This window comes from Mycteria americana, chromosome 1 (assembly GCF_035582795.1).
Source record: "Mycteria americana isolate JAX WOST 10 ecotype Jacksonville Zoo and Gardens chromosome 1, USCA_MyAme_1.0, whole genome shotgun sequence".
Lineage (NCBI taxonomy): Eukaryota > Metazoa > Chordata > Aves > Ciconiiformes > Ciconiidae > Mycteria > Mycteria americana.
In genome coordinates, this window is record NC_134365.1 from 146,170,728 (window position 1) to 146,187,311 (window position 16,584).

Below are 16,584 nucleotides of genomic sequence, written 5' to 3' on the forward strand. Positions count from 1 at the left end.
CTTCCTCCTGCTCAGAGCAGCCACCACCTCCTCTTTGCAGAGGCCAGACTGCCAGCGTTTCCTCCCTGCCCTTCTTCCCTTCCTGTCTTCGCCATCTTTAGCCATCAGCAGCGTGCATGCCAGTCACAGCTGGCTCAGCCAACAGCTTCCCCTCCGGTCTCAGCACCAGGCACAAACCCCGTTAGCTCGCCCTGCCTCTAAAACCCATTGCCAAACCTTGGTAGGGCACCGCAAAGTCTAAGTGAGCTTGCAGGGGACATTGTTCACATTGTAGGTAGTGGAATTACTCTTGCAAGGCTCCAGAGTTACCAGGGCCGTCTTCTCCCTCCTGAGAAAGGTTGTACCTTTCTGGTTAACAGGCATCAAAAAGGCTTGTTTGTATCCAGGCTCCCCTTCTTAAACAGGAAAGCCTCCAGCTGGGCTTTAGCCAGCCTCGCCCTTGCACAGTCCTGGAGGTCCTGGCGGCTGTCCTGCTGCGAGTTACCAGCCCCTACAGTGCAAGCTTCCCTCTAATAACATGACATACGGTCTGACAAAACAGGACTCATGCATGCCCTGTGCTGCAGGCGGCCCAAAAATAACTCAGTCCTGGCTGTGTGTGTGTGGGAGCTGAAGAAATTTGCAGCTGACAGGTGACAAAAGGGTGAAAAAAAATTGTTTCCTACTTTTGGTATACTCAAAGAAGGACGACATGCTCTGGGAATAGTATTTCAGAGAAATAGGTCTTTCCTACTACAGAGACTAAACAAAAAAAAAAGCTGCTGCTTACTCTCCTCACCTTTCGCAGCTCATGGTGTGCCTCTGCCCTCAAAGGCAGGTGTTGGTCACTACCAACAGCTTTGGGGACAGGCAGAAGCAAACAATTTTACAAGCCCAAGGTAGCCTTGGGAGAAATGTTTTTGCTAACTTTATGGGATAGTTACTCAAAGAGAGGAGACTTCTCAAGGAGAGGAAGGAAAAAGAAAAGCCAAAAAGGAAACCCCAGTGTGACTATACATGTCCATGGAGAGACACAGGGTCATGCAGCCACAGCTGCTAGAGCAAGCACAACGGCTTCATGGACTAGTAACGCTGCCACTCACCCTCTCCATCTCTCTTTCTGTCTTTTCTCTCCAGCACCACATTGCAGCCATGTCAGCCCCAGACCTCGTTGTCCTTGTCCACAGAAACTTGCCATGCACTTCTGCCTCTGCTGGGAGGGCTTTTTTGGAAAACTCCAGCTGAAGTTCCTCCCTTCACAGCAGTGCAACAGCAGCTGGAGAGGGCTCAGGCTGCTTGAGTACTCCAGCACACACCTAGGACCAGTGCTCTAACACTCACCATGCTAGAAAACAACTGTAGACTTGCTTAACTAAACCAAAGGCTAAAATCCTGGGAACCCAAATGTCCCTTGCTTCCAACCCTGTAGCCCATCCCTCCCTGAAAAAAACCATTGCCATCACACTCCTTGCACTTCGTGACTGGAGCACAGTGGCAGGAAGGATTTTTTTTGTTTGTCTGTTTACATCTCCTAAGCACATCTTGCTTCCTCCATAGCAAGTGCTCACCGGCTCATTTACAAAAGAGATAGAAAGATTTCTAAAGCATGTGTAGAAAACCTCATATATTGTATAAGACCCGCCAGGAGCTGGCACCTTGTCAGTAATGCCTCTGTGAGAGATCAAGTTCCATTCTTTTCAAAGTTATACTAGCAGGCTCATGGCAGACTTGGGGTATCCCACAAGACACAGTGGAAACAATCTGACATGGCAGGGAGCCTGTAGCAGCTCAGAGGTCTCCTTGACACCCACCCGGACTCTGGAGGGTGATCTCAAAGGCCCCGCTCCTCCTGTCCACCCTCACTACCTTCCCTGGAAAGATACATGAAAAAAAACTTCCTCTCTTTATTTTGAGACAGAAATGGATGCCGCTTAGTGAGCAGCACTTTTAAAGAAAATGCGTCACTCACTGAACGCCCTCTTTGGGTGCGATAACCTCCAAAATAGTCATCTGTGTATTTTAGGGACTAACGCACTGCATTTGTTTTGCATCAGCATAAATATAAGAAAGAGCATGAGGTACAGAAGGTCTGTCTGTGCTCTTTTTTCAGAGAAACTGAACCCACCAATCAACATCTCAGTTTCCCTTGAAAACAGAAGTATTAAAATTCACTGGAAACCCCCGCCTACTATTGGTTCTGCAAGTAAAAAGTGTTTTTTGTATCAAGTGAAAATAACAGATCATAAGGTAATCAGTTTTTTGGTAATACACTTAATCTGTATGGCATAACTTCCATAAAAACTAGGCATCCCTTGAATTTAACAGAATTAAAACTCAAACAAACTTCAAAGAAATCCTAAGGTCTTGTCCCGACTTTTCTTGTCTTTCTGGTCAAAAATGGAAAATCAACACATTTCATGAAGTCTTTCAGAGTCGTGCTTGCATTGAGGTGGGCTGGTTTTTTTGTTTCATCTTGAATTTGAATTGTATATTAACATCACATAGATTATTGACTTTTTTGTTATAAAAAAAGGAGATAAAAGAAAATTTGTTATAGATAAAAGAAAAGTTTATCAGCTACTTTGATAACATTTTTAAAGAAAAAAAATTACATGTTATTATTGTTATTTCTACATACATCACTAAAAGAATTACCCCTGTTGTTTGCACACATTATATATATTTTAAAATCTTTCATGGTGTATCAGCAGCTTCTCTTAGTCTTACTGGTAAGAAATAGAACAGTGTTATAGTTTAGGTTATGCCATATGGTGACTAAATGCCACCTGGCATTACCAGGTGGCATTTTTAAATTACCTGGAAATAAGAGCTGAAAAGTTTTCATGCAGATTCTTGTTTTAACTCCCAAAGAGTAGAAAGCCAAGCACTTAATTCAGAACACTATGGATACGAAATTTAGATGTGTATTGGAATGTGAATTTTCTGAAACTTTGGTGTTTTCATTCAAGCTGTCTTTGAAGCTGTGTTTTCCTTTAAGAACCTAACACTTAGCTAACACACACCTTCAGTCAGCGTACAGTACTCTAACAATAAAAGGCTTGCCTAAGCTAGCTGCAAACATTTAAGAGGCAATTAAAGCCTGGAAGAACTTATGACTAAATTGATATGCATCCACTCTTTGTTAGACACAGTAGAAAGGAGAAGTGCAATGAGGTAGACATGTTATTGATCACCTAATGTTATCTTCATAACTTACAACAGGGTTTATTAATTCAGGTGCAGTGCTAGTACTGCTAGGCAGCTTCCAGAACAGGGCTGGCTCTTCCCACGTTCCCTCATTGCAGCATGCAAAAAACGAGCTCAGGTCTGTATGCGGACATGCTGAAGCTTCCCAGTCCTCTTTGGGTTTTTCCAGAAGAAAGAGAGGTAGCCTCCTTCTAGCCACCTCTGCAAATAGTTATCATCCCCTTAACCATTCCCAAGTCTAATACTTCAAAACCCCTGCCAGGGACATCCGGGGGCTTGTTCCTGTCCATTCACAAAGCTCCTAATCACCAAAGGGCAGGAGCAGAGGGAGCAAAGGAGGTTCATCCTGGAACATTCGGAGCAAGGGAGGTGTAGCGGGGAGGGCTGGGAGTAAGGGGTCCCCTCCCACTGTGGGGCAGGGATGAGCTCAAGGTGAGCAGGGGGATCCTGCAATCCACAGTGTTCATGCGGCCACTGCAGCCCCTGTTTCCAGCTTCCTAACCCCTTCCACTCTCTGGAAGGAAACGTCAAATACATAAAATAGTCCAGCAACCTTATTTAAATGGAATAAATCTATTTTATTTTCCTTGTCTTATACAGCTGGTCCTCTGCCTTGTACACATCTGCAGGATATAAGCATAGGAGAGGAAAGCAAAGAAAAATCATTTGGGCATGGAAGTGAATAAACACCCACAGCAGTGGAAAATCGTGGTGGTTTTTTTTTTCAATGATGGGATGGTTTGGGAATACAGGAGAGAGGCAGCTGCAGTAACAACAGAAAAAAGACATATGAGGGCATGAGATAAATGAAGGGGCTTTAAGGTAGATTTGAGGAGAATCAATGTCAAAGTTAGTAATGACTAAAATGGTAGTTACCTAGCCAAGGAACAATAAAAGGTGTGTGTGTGTGTGTGTGTGTGCAAAGTTAAGGAAGAAAACTTTAGCAGTATTACAGGAGACACAGGAGGGACAAGAATAGGGAAAGCCTGAGATTCTGTTTCCTGGTCAAAGCAAGGTTTTAATTGCTGTCACAGAGACTTAATGAGTTGAGGTATTAGGGTGTCCCTAAGCAGGCTTGTAGATATTTGTTGAAGAACAGGTGAGAGTATAATGATTAAAATATACAAGTCTATATTTATTTATCCTGAATACCTGAAGAGATGACTTGCTGAATACTTATGTGCACAAATAATAATACTGTGATACAGAGTGATAAAGACTGAAAATAGGGAGTTGAGTCTGCAGGTGACGGGAAAATAGGAAGGGTTGGCATGTACTGTGGGAAACAAGATTAGAATTTGAAATGTTGGCTAAGTCTGAAATCAACAAGCCAAAATTCAGTAATAAGGAAAATCCTATGATTAGGAAGTACAGGTCAAATGTGCCAGCACAAAATAAGTAATTAACGTGTAGGCAGTAATGCAGAAGAAAAGAGGTCTGTGGATTACACTGAACCACAAACTGACTCAATCATTCCATGTTATTACACAAAGGTCAAATGTTATTCAAGTATATATGACAAGCATGTCACATGTAAGATGCAGACTGTGACTAATTCACCCTTCTAGCTACTGAGTTTCACCTGAAGTTTCAAACTGTGCTTTGGGGAACCACCACAAAATATAAATATGTTGAAAAAAAGTTCAGAGAACATCAGTGAGAGTTATAAAAATGAGCATAAGCTTTGAAAATGAGCTCTAGGAGTGGAAGACTGAGGGACATGGTCTAGAGTAAAGGAATGTAACTTGTGTTAACAATCTTCTGGTAAATAAAAGAGCATGGGGATCATACCCATACCAACTTGTGAGTAGGATAAAAAGTGACTGGCTAAATTCGAAGCAAGGAAAACATAGACTAAAAGTTAGGAAAAGTGTCCTAATTCCAAGGACAGTCTAGCACGGGAACAGGTTTCTGAGGCTGCTTGGGGATGGCTCTGTATAGAGTTACCAACAATGGATTAGTCAAACATCCTCCACAAATGCTCTGGGTAGATGTGACTGAAAGTTGCTGCACATCATGACTGCCAGAAAGTGGCCTACATAATTTTATAAGAAGCCTTTCAGTCCTGCATTTTGGTAATTTCCTATGCAGACATAAGCTTATTATTGGCTCCTTAGGAAGAAATTTTCAGGCACCGCATTTGGTTAGCACTTAACCCTCACAGTCACTTGCAGTTTGCTTTTGAAAGCCCAAGGACTTTCCCACATTTTTACTTACTTTTGAAAAACTTAGCATGTGAACTTTTGTGAACTTTTGTCCTGGTTTCGGCTGGGATAGAGTTAATTTTCTTCCTAGTAGCTGGTAGTAGTGCTGTGTTTTGGATTTAGGATGAGAATAATGTTGATAACACACTGATGGTTTAGTTGTTGCTAAGTAGTGCTTGTACTAGTCAAGGACTTTTCAGCTTCCCATGCTCTGCCAGGTGCACAAGAAGCTGGGACGGGGCACAGCCAGGACAGCTGACCCCAACTGGCCAAAGGGCTATTCCATACCATTGAAGTCATGCTCAGTATAGAAACTGGGGGCAGTTGGACAGGGGGTAGCGATCACTGCTCGGGGACTGGCTGGGCATTAGTTGGTGGGTGGTGAGCAGTTGCATCACTTGTATTTTTTTGGTTTTTTTTCCCTGGGTTTTATTCCTCTCTCTCTCTGGTTATTTTCCTTTTCATTACAATTTATTATTATTATTTATGTTATTATTATTTCAATTATTAATCTGTTCTTATCTCAGCCCACAAGTTTTCTTACTCGTGCTTTTCTGATTCTCTCCCCCATCCCACTGGGAGCAGGGAGGGTGATCTAGTGGCTGTGTGGTGCTTAGTTGCCAACTGGGGTTAAACCATGACAGCATCAGATCTGGAAAGATCTTAAAGAGCGTGAAGGAAGAGCAAGAAATGACATTGTACCCAGGGTCAAATCCGCACTGCACCAGTCAGCATGAGGAGAGCAGGAGATCACCTTTTCTTAAAGTTGGCCTTATAATACTACCTCATCATGCTTTCCTAACACCAAAGCTGCAAAGATTCTGGACCCCTGTGTGCCTGAGAGGCATACTTTCTACTTCTTTGCAACTTCCTAACATTATTGTTAATTTTTATAAGCAGGAGTTTCCTCTCCTGGTTTCTTTTTTGTTCCTTCTTAAATTCTTAGCTTTGTTTATTTACAGCAGTTGCCTTCAGTTTTCAAAAGTGATGAGTGATTTAGAGATCCCGCTGTTTTGAACTCTGACACTCCTTGTGAGGGCTTGATCTTTGGAAGTGATGTGCTTTCTTTTGTAGGCACAATTAAAGATGTTTCAAGATAGTCACTAAAATAGTGGGCATCCCTCACCACCAGTCAGCTGAAAAATGCAAGCTTTTATTCTACCAGACAACCAAGTATAGCACACTACCCACACCACAACCTTGAAACTTGCAGTTTCATAGTTACTGTGTTCGTCCTACACTTGATGGGATAAGAAATGAAAGGGGAATCAGTGTTTCAAATTCTTACTGTCCTACCATAGCTGATACCTCCTTCCATCTTATCAGTTCCAGGCTCTCCTTCATTTTCAGTCCTGAGTTTTAACACATGCCAGGTAAGAGTCAGATTGTGTCTGGACATAAACACTGGTTCTGAAAATCTCTTCCTACTAGGTCTGAGATGTAAGTAATAGTGTTTGACATCCCTAGATTTATATCAGTTTGAACTGCAATGTGAAATCACCTAAAATAACCCCCTAAACATATCTTGATAGATTGTAGATGTCACTGCGGAGAAATATGAGCACCCGTTTCACAAGCCAGCAAACAAATGTGCAGCACAAGTGAGGGTAAAGAAAGAGATATGCATAAGAAACAAGATTTGGAGTGAATGGAGTGAACCAGTGTTTCTTCACGATGGTAAGTTATCACGTATTTACTATCCATAACCCTTATCATTACCTATGTTATTACCATTCAACATCTTTACTTCCTTATTGCATTTGTTCTTCTCCTTGCTGTATTATTGTACCATAACAGTACCTAGAGGCCCATGGCATGCACCAGACTCACACAGCTCTAGCTGCTGTAGGGAAAGGCAGTCCTTGGTCTCATGAGTTGCACTTCCTTGGTCCTAAGGCAGTCTAGCACAGGGCTGTTCTCCTGAGGCAAATTACATCTGACTCTTGGCAGCCTTTAGAAAACAATAATGGTCAGCAGCCAAAAAGCTCACAACACCCCCCTGGGCTGCCCTGCAATGCACAGCCCAAGCATCTCAACAAATGCTTTCAACTGGAATTAGTAAGCAAAGAAACCGACAAAAGTCGTAACATTCATCAAATCACAGAGTCCTTAAGGACTACACCAGTAGTGTCCTGGCTTGTATCAGAAATAGCGTGGCCAGCAGGACTAGGGAAGTGACCGTCCCCCTGTACTCGGCACTGGTGAGGCCGCACCTCGAATACTGTGTTCAGTTTTGGGCCCCCCACTACAAGAGGGATATTGAGGTGCTGGAGCGTGTCCAGAGAAGGGCAACGAAGCTGGTGAAGGGTCTGGAGCAGAAGTCTTCTGAGGAGCGGCTGAGGGAGCTGGAACTGTTTAGCCTGGAGAAAAGGAGGCTGAGGGGAGACCTTATCGCTCTCTACAACTACCTGAAAGGAGGTTGTAGAGAGGCGGGGGTCGGTCTCTCCTCCCAAGTAACAAATGATAGGACAAGAGGAAATGGCCTCAAGTTGTGCCAGGGGAGGTTTAGATTGAATATTAGGAAAAAAAATCTTCAGCAAAAGGGTTGTCAAGCATTGGAACAGGCTGCCAAGGGAAGCGATTGAGTCACCATCCCTGGAGGTATTTAGAAGCCATGTAGATGTGGTGCTTAGGGACATGGTTTAGTGGTGGACTTGGCAGTGCTAGGTTAACGGTTGGACTTTATGATCTTAAAGGTCTTTTCCAACCTAAATGATTCTATGATTCTATGATTCAATGACTAAGTCTAATGTTTCTTTTCCTACACCAGGGGAATAATTTCTTATCTGACAGAGGTAGGAAATGGTTAGCTCTCATTTAAATATATGTGCTCTGTCCCCTACAGCTCACTTCAGCACAAATTAAATGAGAGCTTTGTAATACTTTTCCTTCACCTCTTATGACTAGATTTTAACATTCGTGTGCTAACAAGGGAAACTTGTGCTTTCCATGATGAGAAAAATGCCTCCACATGCAGCAGCTTCCTGATGTCAGGTTAGGTAAAGGGGAAGTAGTATAATGGAGTGACGCTATATTTACGGAGAGAAACTGGTGCATAGACTTGTCTCTGTAAATTGACATGTAAAAATACAGTACAATACTATTGGTAGTAAAACAAAACAAGATAAATATCTTTATTTAATGCAACAGACTGTGTATTTGGAATATGTCTTTTTGCTCTCTTGAGCTTCAAGTACATATTTATCCAAAGACACAGGAAATACAAGGCCAGACATTATTATTTTTGCAATGGATTGAATGTAAATTCAGTTATAGAGTTTACAGGATGTTGCCTGCCTACTCTGTCAGATGTGTCACCACATCCCACTGGTCTACTGGCACCTCTCAGATGCCACCTTTTTTGGCCCAGATTCATTCATTTCATTCCAAAAGCATTTCACTTGTGAAATGCTTGGAGAGAGAAACCTAGTTGCTCCACACGTTCACTTTGGTGAAGGAGAGAACATGTTTCAGGCCATCAGAGACTTGAACTGCCCTTTAGAGTTTGCCCTCAGGCAAACCTCTTCTTTCTTCTCACTGAAGACAGAGAGAGCCTAGGACCATAGCATGGCCAGCAGAGACGTCTGCCTGGTGTCAGGCCAGACACATCTGGTGTGTGGACAGTGGAGGGAGGGGAAATTAGAAGGGTTTTTCCTGGTGAGGGAATGTAGGCTTATTCACTCCCTGTCAGCCTCTCACCAGAAGAAGGAAATGAAGTTGAACAGTCACCCGTCCTGGTTCTAGCCTACCAAACCTTGATCTTAGCAGCTGCAAGTCTCCTTCAACTGTTTTCAACACCACTACTTCCCCAGCTTCCGCTACAGCTGTTGTTGAGGCTGAAAAATCACAGTGTTTTTGCACTTCAGAAAAGTTTATGGTGGACAAGACTGCCGTTGCATATAAGCTGTAATACCTGCATGCGTTCAGTGCAGCATGTTGATTTACCCCTGGAGCATACTGCACATATACACAAGTTCATGCGATGCGGCTATTTCCCTTCTTCCTTCCTGTACTCGGAGAGGATCAGTGGCTTTTATGAAATGAAACTGTATTACATCGAGGGGTCACATGCTCAGGCAAACCTCTTTAAATATCTCCTTTGATGCTTAGAGAAAGTTTTCTGTCCATTTTATTTTGTAGTCTGTTGAAATAATTTTGTCCGCTTCTAATTGGGAACATGTATAAATGCACATTATTAAGTGCATTATAATACTGCCTAGATTAAAAAAAAAACCCTGGTATAAGTAGTATCATTCATGGTAACTCCATGGAAGTCATGTACCTAATTTCATAGACACAGTGAATTGAAAAAATGGAATCTTTCTGTGGAGTAACCTGAAAGGAAAAACATCCATTCGGTACTTTTATTTTGGAATGTGTCAATTTTTCTGCTGAAAGCCTTGAAGGAGCATGCAATGACCTGCTTTTTGTTTCCTTCTACATGACATTCCAATGTTTCATCTAGGAAATGTGCTACATTTCCTTAAGAATTCATTTTTAAGAGGCATTTCAGCCTCCATTTAAAAAAGCTGAAACATCAAAATGAAATAACATAATTCAAAACATAACTAAAATATTTGTTCTGAAATGTCCCTTTGACATGAAAAGAATTTGTTAATTTTCTCATGGGAAACACATTCATTTTCCATTGGAATTAGCATATGCCCTTGAAAAAAACCCACAATTTAAACTGAACCGAACTGTTTAATACAGAAACTTTCTGCTAAAAATGAAATGTTTGATCAGCTTTATTCATACACAGAAGCTTGAAATAATTGGTCTAATTTTTAGAGCTGCTGAGCATTCATAGATTGCTTTGAAGTTAACAGTAATTCAGAGGTGTTCTGCATTTTTGCAAATCAAGCCCCTTGTTTTGGTTTCAAAGTAGTTATTTGTGACTAAGTTTAAGCATTTGCGTCTGAAAAAAATCCACCATAAAATGGTCTACCTAAAAGAATATGTGTGCTTCTTTTTCTTCCTCCTTTCCAAAATGCATGAGGTAAGAAAGTAAGAGAACCAAACATCTTTGTGGTTTCGCTGATGTAAAGACCACTGCTTCCTCTTCTCTTGGGTGTGTACGTGATACGGGGTTAGCAGAACGATGCAGAACAATTACTTCAAACAAAACAATTTCTACTACACAGTCCTGAGATTGTTCAGTATATATTTTCCAAGCCCTCATCTCAAAAGACAAGGGAAAAACTCCCTTTTCATCTTAAAGTGAATAAAGAATAGTTTCGCATGATAGTAGTACATAAAAATTATTCTTATACAGAGTTCTGCCCAGAGGTTTGTGAGTTTTTCCTTTGTTTCATATCAAATTTGTGGAAATCCATAATATCCTTGGTTTAAACTACAGATGGGTTCAAAATAGGAACTTTTGTACAATTCTTTTGTTCTTTGATTTTGATCTAGATTGATCCTAAAACCACTGCGTAAAACTGGCCTCAGACTATTAACATTTTAAGAGCTGTTTCTGCCTGTTTTTCTTCAAAGTACTTAGTTCAAAGCAGTCCAAACTAGTTGTTGTTTTCAAGCTAGGTATTAAACAAAAAATAAAATTTGCCAAAAATACATTTTTGAGTCAACTAAAGACATTGCTTTTTGGTATTTGGGGTATTTTTGAGGAAGGAATGCAAGGTACAGAGCAGTAGTATTTGTTGGACAGTATAAATATATATTGCTGGCATTTCTTTAGGACTATTCCTAGCAGGCTTAAAAAAGGTAAATATAATGAAAACCAAATGTTGCTTCTTGAGTCAAAGCGAATATTTTGTTTGACAAAAAGCTTTTATTTTCATTTTGCCTTAAACCAGTTACAGCTGTGAAGGAGTGAGGAGGCAGCGGCAGGGAGCTCATGGTGCGTGGAGATGGGAGGTGGCAACAGCAGGAATCCAAAAACAGCTGGGGAGCGGAGGTGTGTCAATAGCGGATGGACAGCGGGGTCCAATATCCAGAGGAATCAAGGCTGGATGGAAGTATCCAGTGGCAGGACAGGCCATGCCCAGAATGTGAGAGCAGAAATCCAGGGAAAAGAGGAGATGGAGTCTGCTGGAGTAGAGGAAGCCAGAGGAAGTGCTGAATCGAAGCAGCAGCAAGGCTGAGGGCTAAAAGGAGGAGGAAGGAACAGTCAGAAGCCCCTGTTTCCCCTAAAAAGTTCCAGGAAATGTTTCTTTAAATCTGTAGCAGTTCAGGAATGGTGCAATATTTATGTGTCAATATATAATTAATCCATTTGTGAACTACCCTTTCCCACATTATTAACATTACCTTTCCCTCTTCTTTTTAAGAAAAGACAGTGGACATCATGCTGCTAAGCCTCACGTTGTTTTGTCTCCTGATTTTCTTTGGAGGTTTGCTGATATGTGCATGTAGGAGGTAATGTACATTTCTGGAACGTAGTATAAATTTCTGGTGGAAGAGAGGTCAGGGTGAGGGTAAACAAACCATACAATGGATCAAAGTCAAACACAGATCTTCTCAGACAGATTATGTTTACAAGAAGCATTTAGTTGTGCATTTCTGACTATTGTTCTAACAAAGGAGTGCTAGGTGTTAAGACCTAGTGTAAGATACTGAGCCCTATCACTGTCATCTCACAGCTCCCATCACAGTACCTGGAGCTCCAGTCTTACACCCTACTCTCAGTTGTCTTTCTGCCACTATAAATAACATTTTTTCAACTTACTTTCACTGCTGCCTCTTTACCCTCAGTGTGACTTTGCCCCATGCTGTTGCAGGTTCTGCATTCAGGGCCACCAACATTAATAATGCCAAAGATGAACTTCATTTCCATGCTGCTCAATTTCATTTCATAATCCATGGGTATTACCGAAAGTAGTCTTTTACTCTAAGCTGGACAGTTTACAAGAAATAAATAAAAAAGGAAAGTCAGGCTGATGGAAGGAATTTGCTTTGCTTTACTATTAGTACAGCAAAGTAATAGTAGTGGTCCTACACCCACCAACAATTAATGCAGCCAGCTGCCTCCATGCCACTACTTTTCTGCCTGGCTACATAGCTTTCCTATTGACATGGCAGAGAAGGCTTTCTTGAACTGAAAAATAAACTTGTTCAGGGTAGGATGGTAACTCAAGATGCCTTCATATTTGGAAGGTGCAGTAGATAAATGGAACCTCTGTTAAAAGTAAATGGATTATTTAATTAATTACTAAATATTAGTCCTGATTAGGATAAAAGAAGTTATCATGTGCTTTATCTTCTTTCAGTAAACAAAGACTCAAGGAACTATAGACATGAAAGAGCTAATATAAAAATACAGAATAGAAAGTTCCCCCTAGGGCAAACAAAACATGTAATTGAAAGCCATCTGCATCTAAACATAAAACAATATTCTGGTCAAATAATGAGGAGTGAGTCTGGCCTCAAGAGAGCAATTCAGCTGGTAGATCTTTTGGGTGGAAAATTTACGTGGTACTCAAAACCAACAGATAATCCTTTGTGATGAAACAAAATGTTTTCATGGTTCTGTGCAGACACCACTTACTCTCAAACCCAAATTCTGCTAGACCTCAGCAAATGAGTTAAAAGATGTTTCCGATGCTATGCCTGCTCCCTGCCATCCGATGTTTCTTTCTTTGATTATCTCACTTTATAGGTAATATTTTTAATTATGAAAAGAAAATGTAGGAGTAATTTTTTAGCTATAGACATAGTAGCATGCCACAAGCTCTCGCTTTGCTTGGAAATCATATGTTTGTGCATATCCATACAGGTCTTAAATCTCTAGCACGCTAAAAACCAGTCAGGCTGAAGAAGAGCTGGGAAAAATGTTGAGAAAAATGTCTGCGGTGAAACAAAAAAGGGTAGAATGGCTTTAGAAATGGTAGTTGCCTGTCTAATTGGTGTACCTATTACAAAGCATTATTGACTGATCTGTTCCTGCAGAAATTTAAGAGCAGCGTTGTCTGTGTCACTCTCTTGTAGGTATAGATGCCTGGAAGTTATAACCATGCCTGTTCCACATCCTTCAGATAAAATAAAAACTTGGCTAGGTGCAGATGAGACTCACCACCAGGTAGAGTGTGTCTGTCTTTTTTCTCTCACTACATTGACATGTATGATATTACTTGCGATCGGAACGGTACAATGTTACGTTTAGAGCAGCAGGTCATTTTTAAGACAAACTAGGGAAAAAGGCATGCGCAATGTTTGTAGTGAAGCCAGAAGAGAACAGAAAGCTTGTGGAGGTTACAGGACAATGATCTCGGTAGACAGAATGGAGAAAATCCTCAGGGGAGTATTATCTCAAGTGTGCCTCGAAGTGTTTCAGCATATCCACACTCAATGGGCCAAAATTTTAAGGAGCGATCACCCTGACTCCCTGCAGAATAGTCAGTTATGGGATATTACATGTATAAACATGTGGGTAAGTTATCAAAGGGAACGTTTTTGTGGAGATCTGCAAGTCATCGGCTATGTTGTAATAAATGTGCACATTCTTATGGCAAATAAGAGGCTCCACAATGCACACAACACAACCTGCCCCAACTGTGCACCCGCTGTGGGATAAAACTGTGTACAGAGGGGTTTACTTTAGAAGAGCTGATGTGCTGTAAGTTCAGGTATTAGCTTATCTCATGGCAAATTACAAGTCTTTAGTCAACTGGGTGAAACAGAAAATAAATATTGGCAATATTTTTTGTGCCTATCATTAACGGAGCTCCTTGGCTGGCACATTCAATGCTTCTTATTACTGTCTGTCATCGTGTGAGAGGAAAAAATGTGCTAGTCAGGCAGTGGTCTAGATCCCTATAACTCTGGTGAAGCTACAGAGTGGACTGTGCTCTAGGAGGCATGGTAAGATTGCCTCTTACCTGGTTCTCCTGCAACACATGACGAGAAGGTGCAAGTGTGCCCAAACTATGTTTTTTTGGGGGGAAACATCACTGAAATAGAAAACTGTAATGAGGATTTTCTCCACCCTATGTACTCAAAACATTTGTTCAGAGCCTCTGCAGGATTTCCATTAATTTTACTCTGTCCTACTTTATTATGGTACTAACACTGCAATATTGAAATGTCTTCTAGTAGTGCATTCAGCAATGTAACTAACAATTGCCAATGTGAGCTGTTATGCCATCTTCTGTCCCAGGGGAAAATGCCTTCCAATATTGTGTTTTGTTTTTTTGTATAAATATACCTACATGATTGCAAACTGTGACAGAAACCATGGACCATCTCAATTCATGAATCACAATTTGAATTGTGAAGCAAGAGGTGTGGGTTGTTTCGTTTTGTTTTATTTTATCTTCTCAAAGATGAATTTATGGAAAACCTGATATGCATATGCTATAGAATCATATTACAAATGACAAGATTGAAATGTTTTGAACTTTCCACAAGCCTTGGGTTGGCTCTCAAGAGCAGTCTGTGCTCCTCTTCTTCTTTACAGTCGTCTTCTCAGAAAAGAAAAGCCCAAGAGCTCCAGAACTGGGCTGAAGCCAAGTTTCTTATTCTCAAGATTCAAAGTCATTTCTATGACACTTCTGGCCAAAATTATTTGACCAAATTTGACCCAAAAGGTGCCACATTTACCACTTTTTCTGTGCAAAAATCCTTTGGCACCCTTTTCACTGGTAATGGTGTGCAAATTAACTAATAGTACCCCTTGTGGCTACCACATATGGACTGGCAGAATGTAAAGATAAAATCATCACCATCAAACTTATATTCTGTATCTCTCTCCACCCTAGAACTGCATACACTGCTATTTAGGGGTCTTTGTATTCAATAAATAAATAAAAAATCACAGCAATCAATGATCACCACAAAAATATATTTAATATCACTAACAGAGAAAGAAGAGATTTCTGTCCCCAAACTTCTACAAACACTGAATATACCTTTGACAGGAAGACCTCAGCATAGCTGTGTAATTCCTGTCTAGATGATTACAACAAGTGGCTGAGATGACTGTTGATGGCACTTCTAGGAAAGATAAATTGAATAAAACATATGGAACATATCAGTATCTCAAATATTGCTGACACCTGAAATAGCAAAGGCATTGGCTTTGGACATAATGTAAGAGTTAAGAAAACTGTGGAGAATGGTGCTGAGATAATCTGTTTTATCCAACAAATAAATATAACCCCTGAAAGCTAGACTGTGACTTTGACATAAACCTTACTTACATAGTCATATCATCCTGGAGGGTGACAAGCAACAAAATTAGGGCTCAGAACAAATAAGAAAATTTGCCTGTGAGCAACTTTTAGATTGAGAGAGTAACTCCTATGATCTTTGTATTCCAGTTACTTGACAGAGTAAGTAATCTGTACTAATCCCAGATACACCAAATAAGTAGCATGCTTGTAAAAATATTCAGAATTTGTAATACCACTGAATGCAGATGTTGTGCATAATTTAATTTTTATCCCACAGAAACAAATATCAATGCAAATGGAGATGCACTCAGAGGTTACTATGGGAATACTAGAAGAGAATGGAGATGAGAACATTCAACAACAGAAATGTTTGAAGGAATCTGGATTAGAAGACCTGTAGGGACGATACACATTTTTTATCTGCATGCAAGAGTTACCTTTCTGTGAGGTGGACAATATTCTGACAGATCTAAGAATGGCTGATACTGGAGTTTTTCTGAGCCCAATAATTTGAAATATTTTGAGCTCTGACATTGTGCAACTCTTAAAACGAGCTTCGGATTACAAAGGCGAAGCAGTACCTTGTCTCTAACTACTACTGTAGTTAGTACTCTAACTACTACTGTCTCTAACTACTACTGAGTAGTTTGTCTCTAACTACTACTGATCTTCAGCCCAGTAAAATTACAGCACCTCAGACAATATGATCTAATATTGAGGTCCACTTGGGTTAAAACAGAATTAGAGTTAACGTTTCATAATGCTGCAATAGCTTCCAAGTACTGTCTGATAGATCAATGCCTTTGAAGACTGGTTGTTCATACAAATCTCATTCTAGCTATTCAACATCTGATTGGTCATGAGAAATGGTGGAAGCAATTAATGTTTCTGGAAACAGCAACAGAAGCTCACAAGGGTTCGCTAAAGCTCAAGAAAAAAATCACTTTTTGAGGCACTGCATTGTGTAAGCAGATATCAACAAGAAAGAAGAGTCATGTGTGAAGACATAAGGTCTTTCCATGTGATGGGCTTATTCCTTTGCAGTGAGTAAAAGGAGAAAACTT

General features: G+C 40.7%; 1 protein-coding gene across 1 annotated transcript in view; it reads left to right on the forward strand.

The window, feature by feature from the left end:
- The window catches only part of LOC142404915 (interleukin-5 receptor subunit alpha-like), a 30,044-nt gene extending 14,067 nt beyond the window's left edge, over window positions 1–15,977 (forward strand). Inside the window, exons 7-11 of the mRNA XM_075491917.1 lie at window positions 2,090–2,226; window positions 6,923–7,067; window positions 11,681–11,768; window positions 13,338–13,428; window positions 15,798–15,977. Of these exons, the coding sequence (XP_075348032.1) occupies window positions 2,090–2,226; window positions 6,923–7,067; window positions 11,681–11,768; window positions 13,338–13,428; window positions 15,798–15,920 (584 nt within the window). The 3' untranslated portion in view covers window positions 15,921–15,977. The remainder of the gene's footprint in view (window positions 1–2,089; window positions 2,227–6,922; window positions 7,068–11,680; window positions 11,769–13,337; window positions 13,429–15,797) is intronic.
- Window positions 15,978–16,584: the final 607 nt, after the last annotated feature.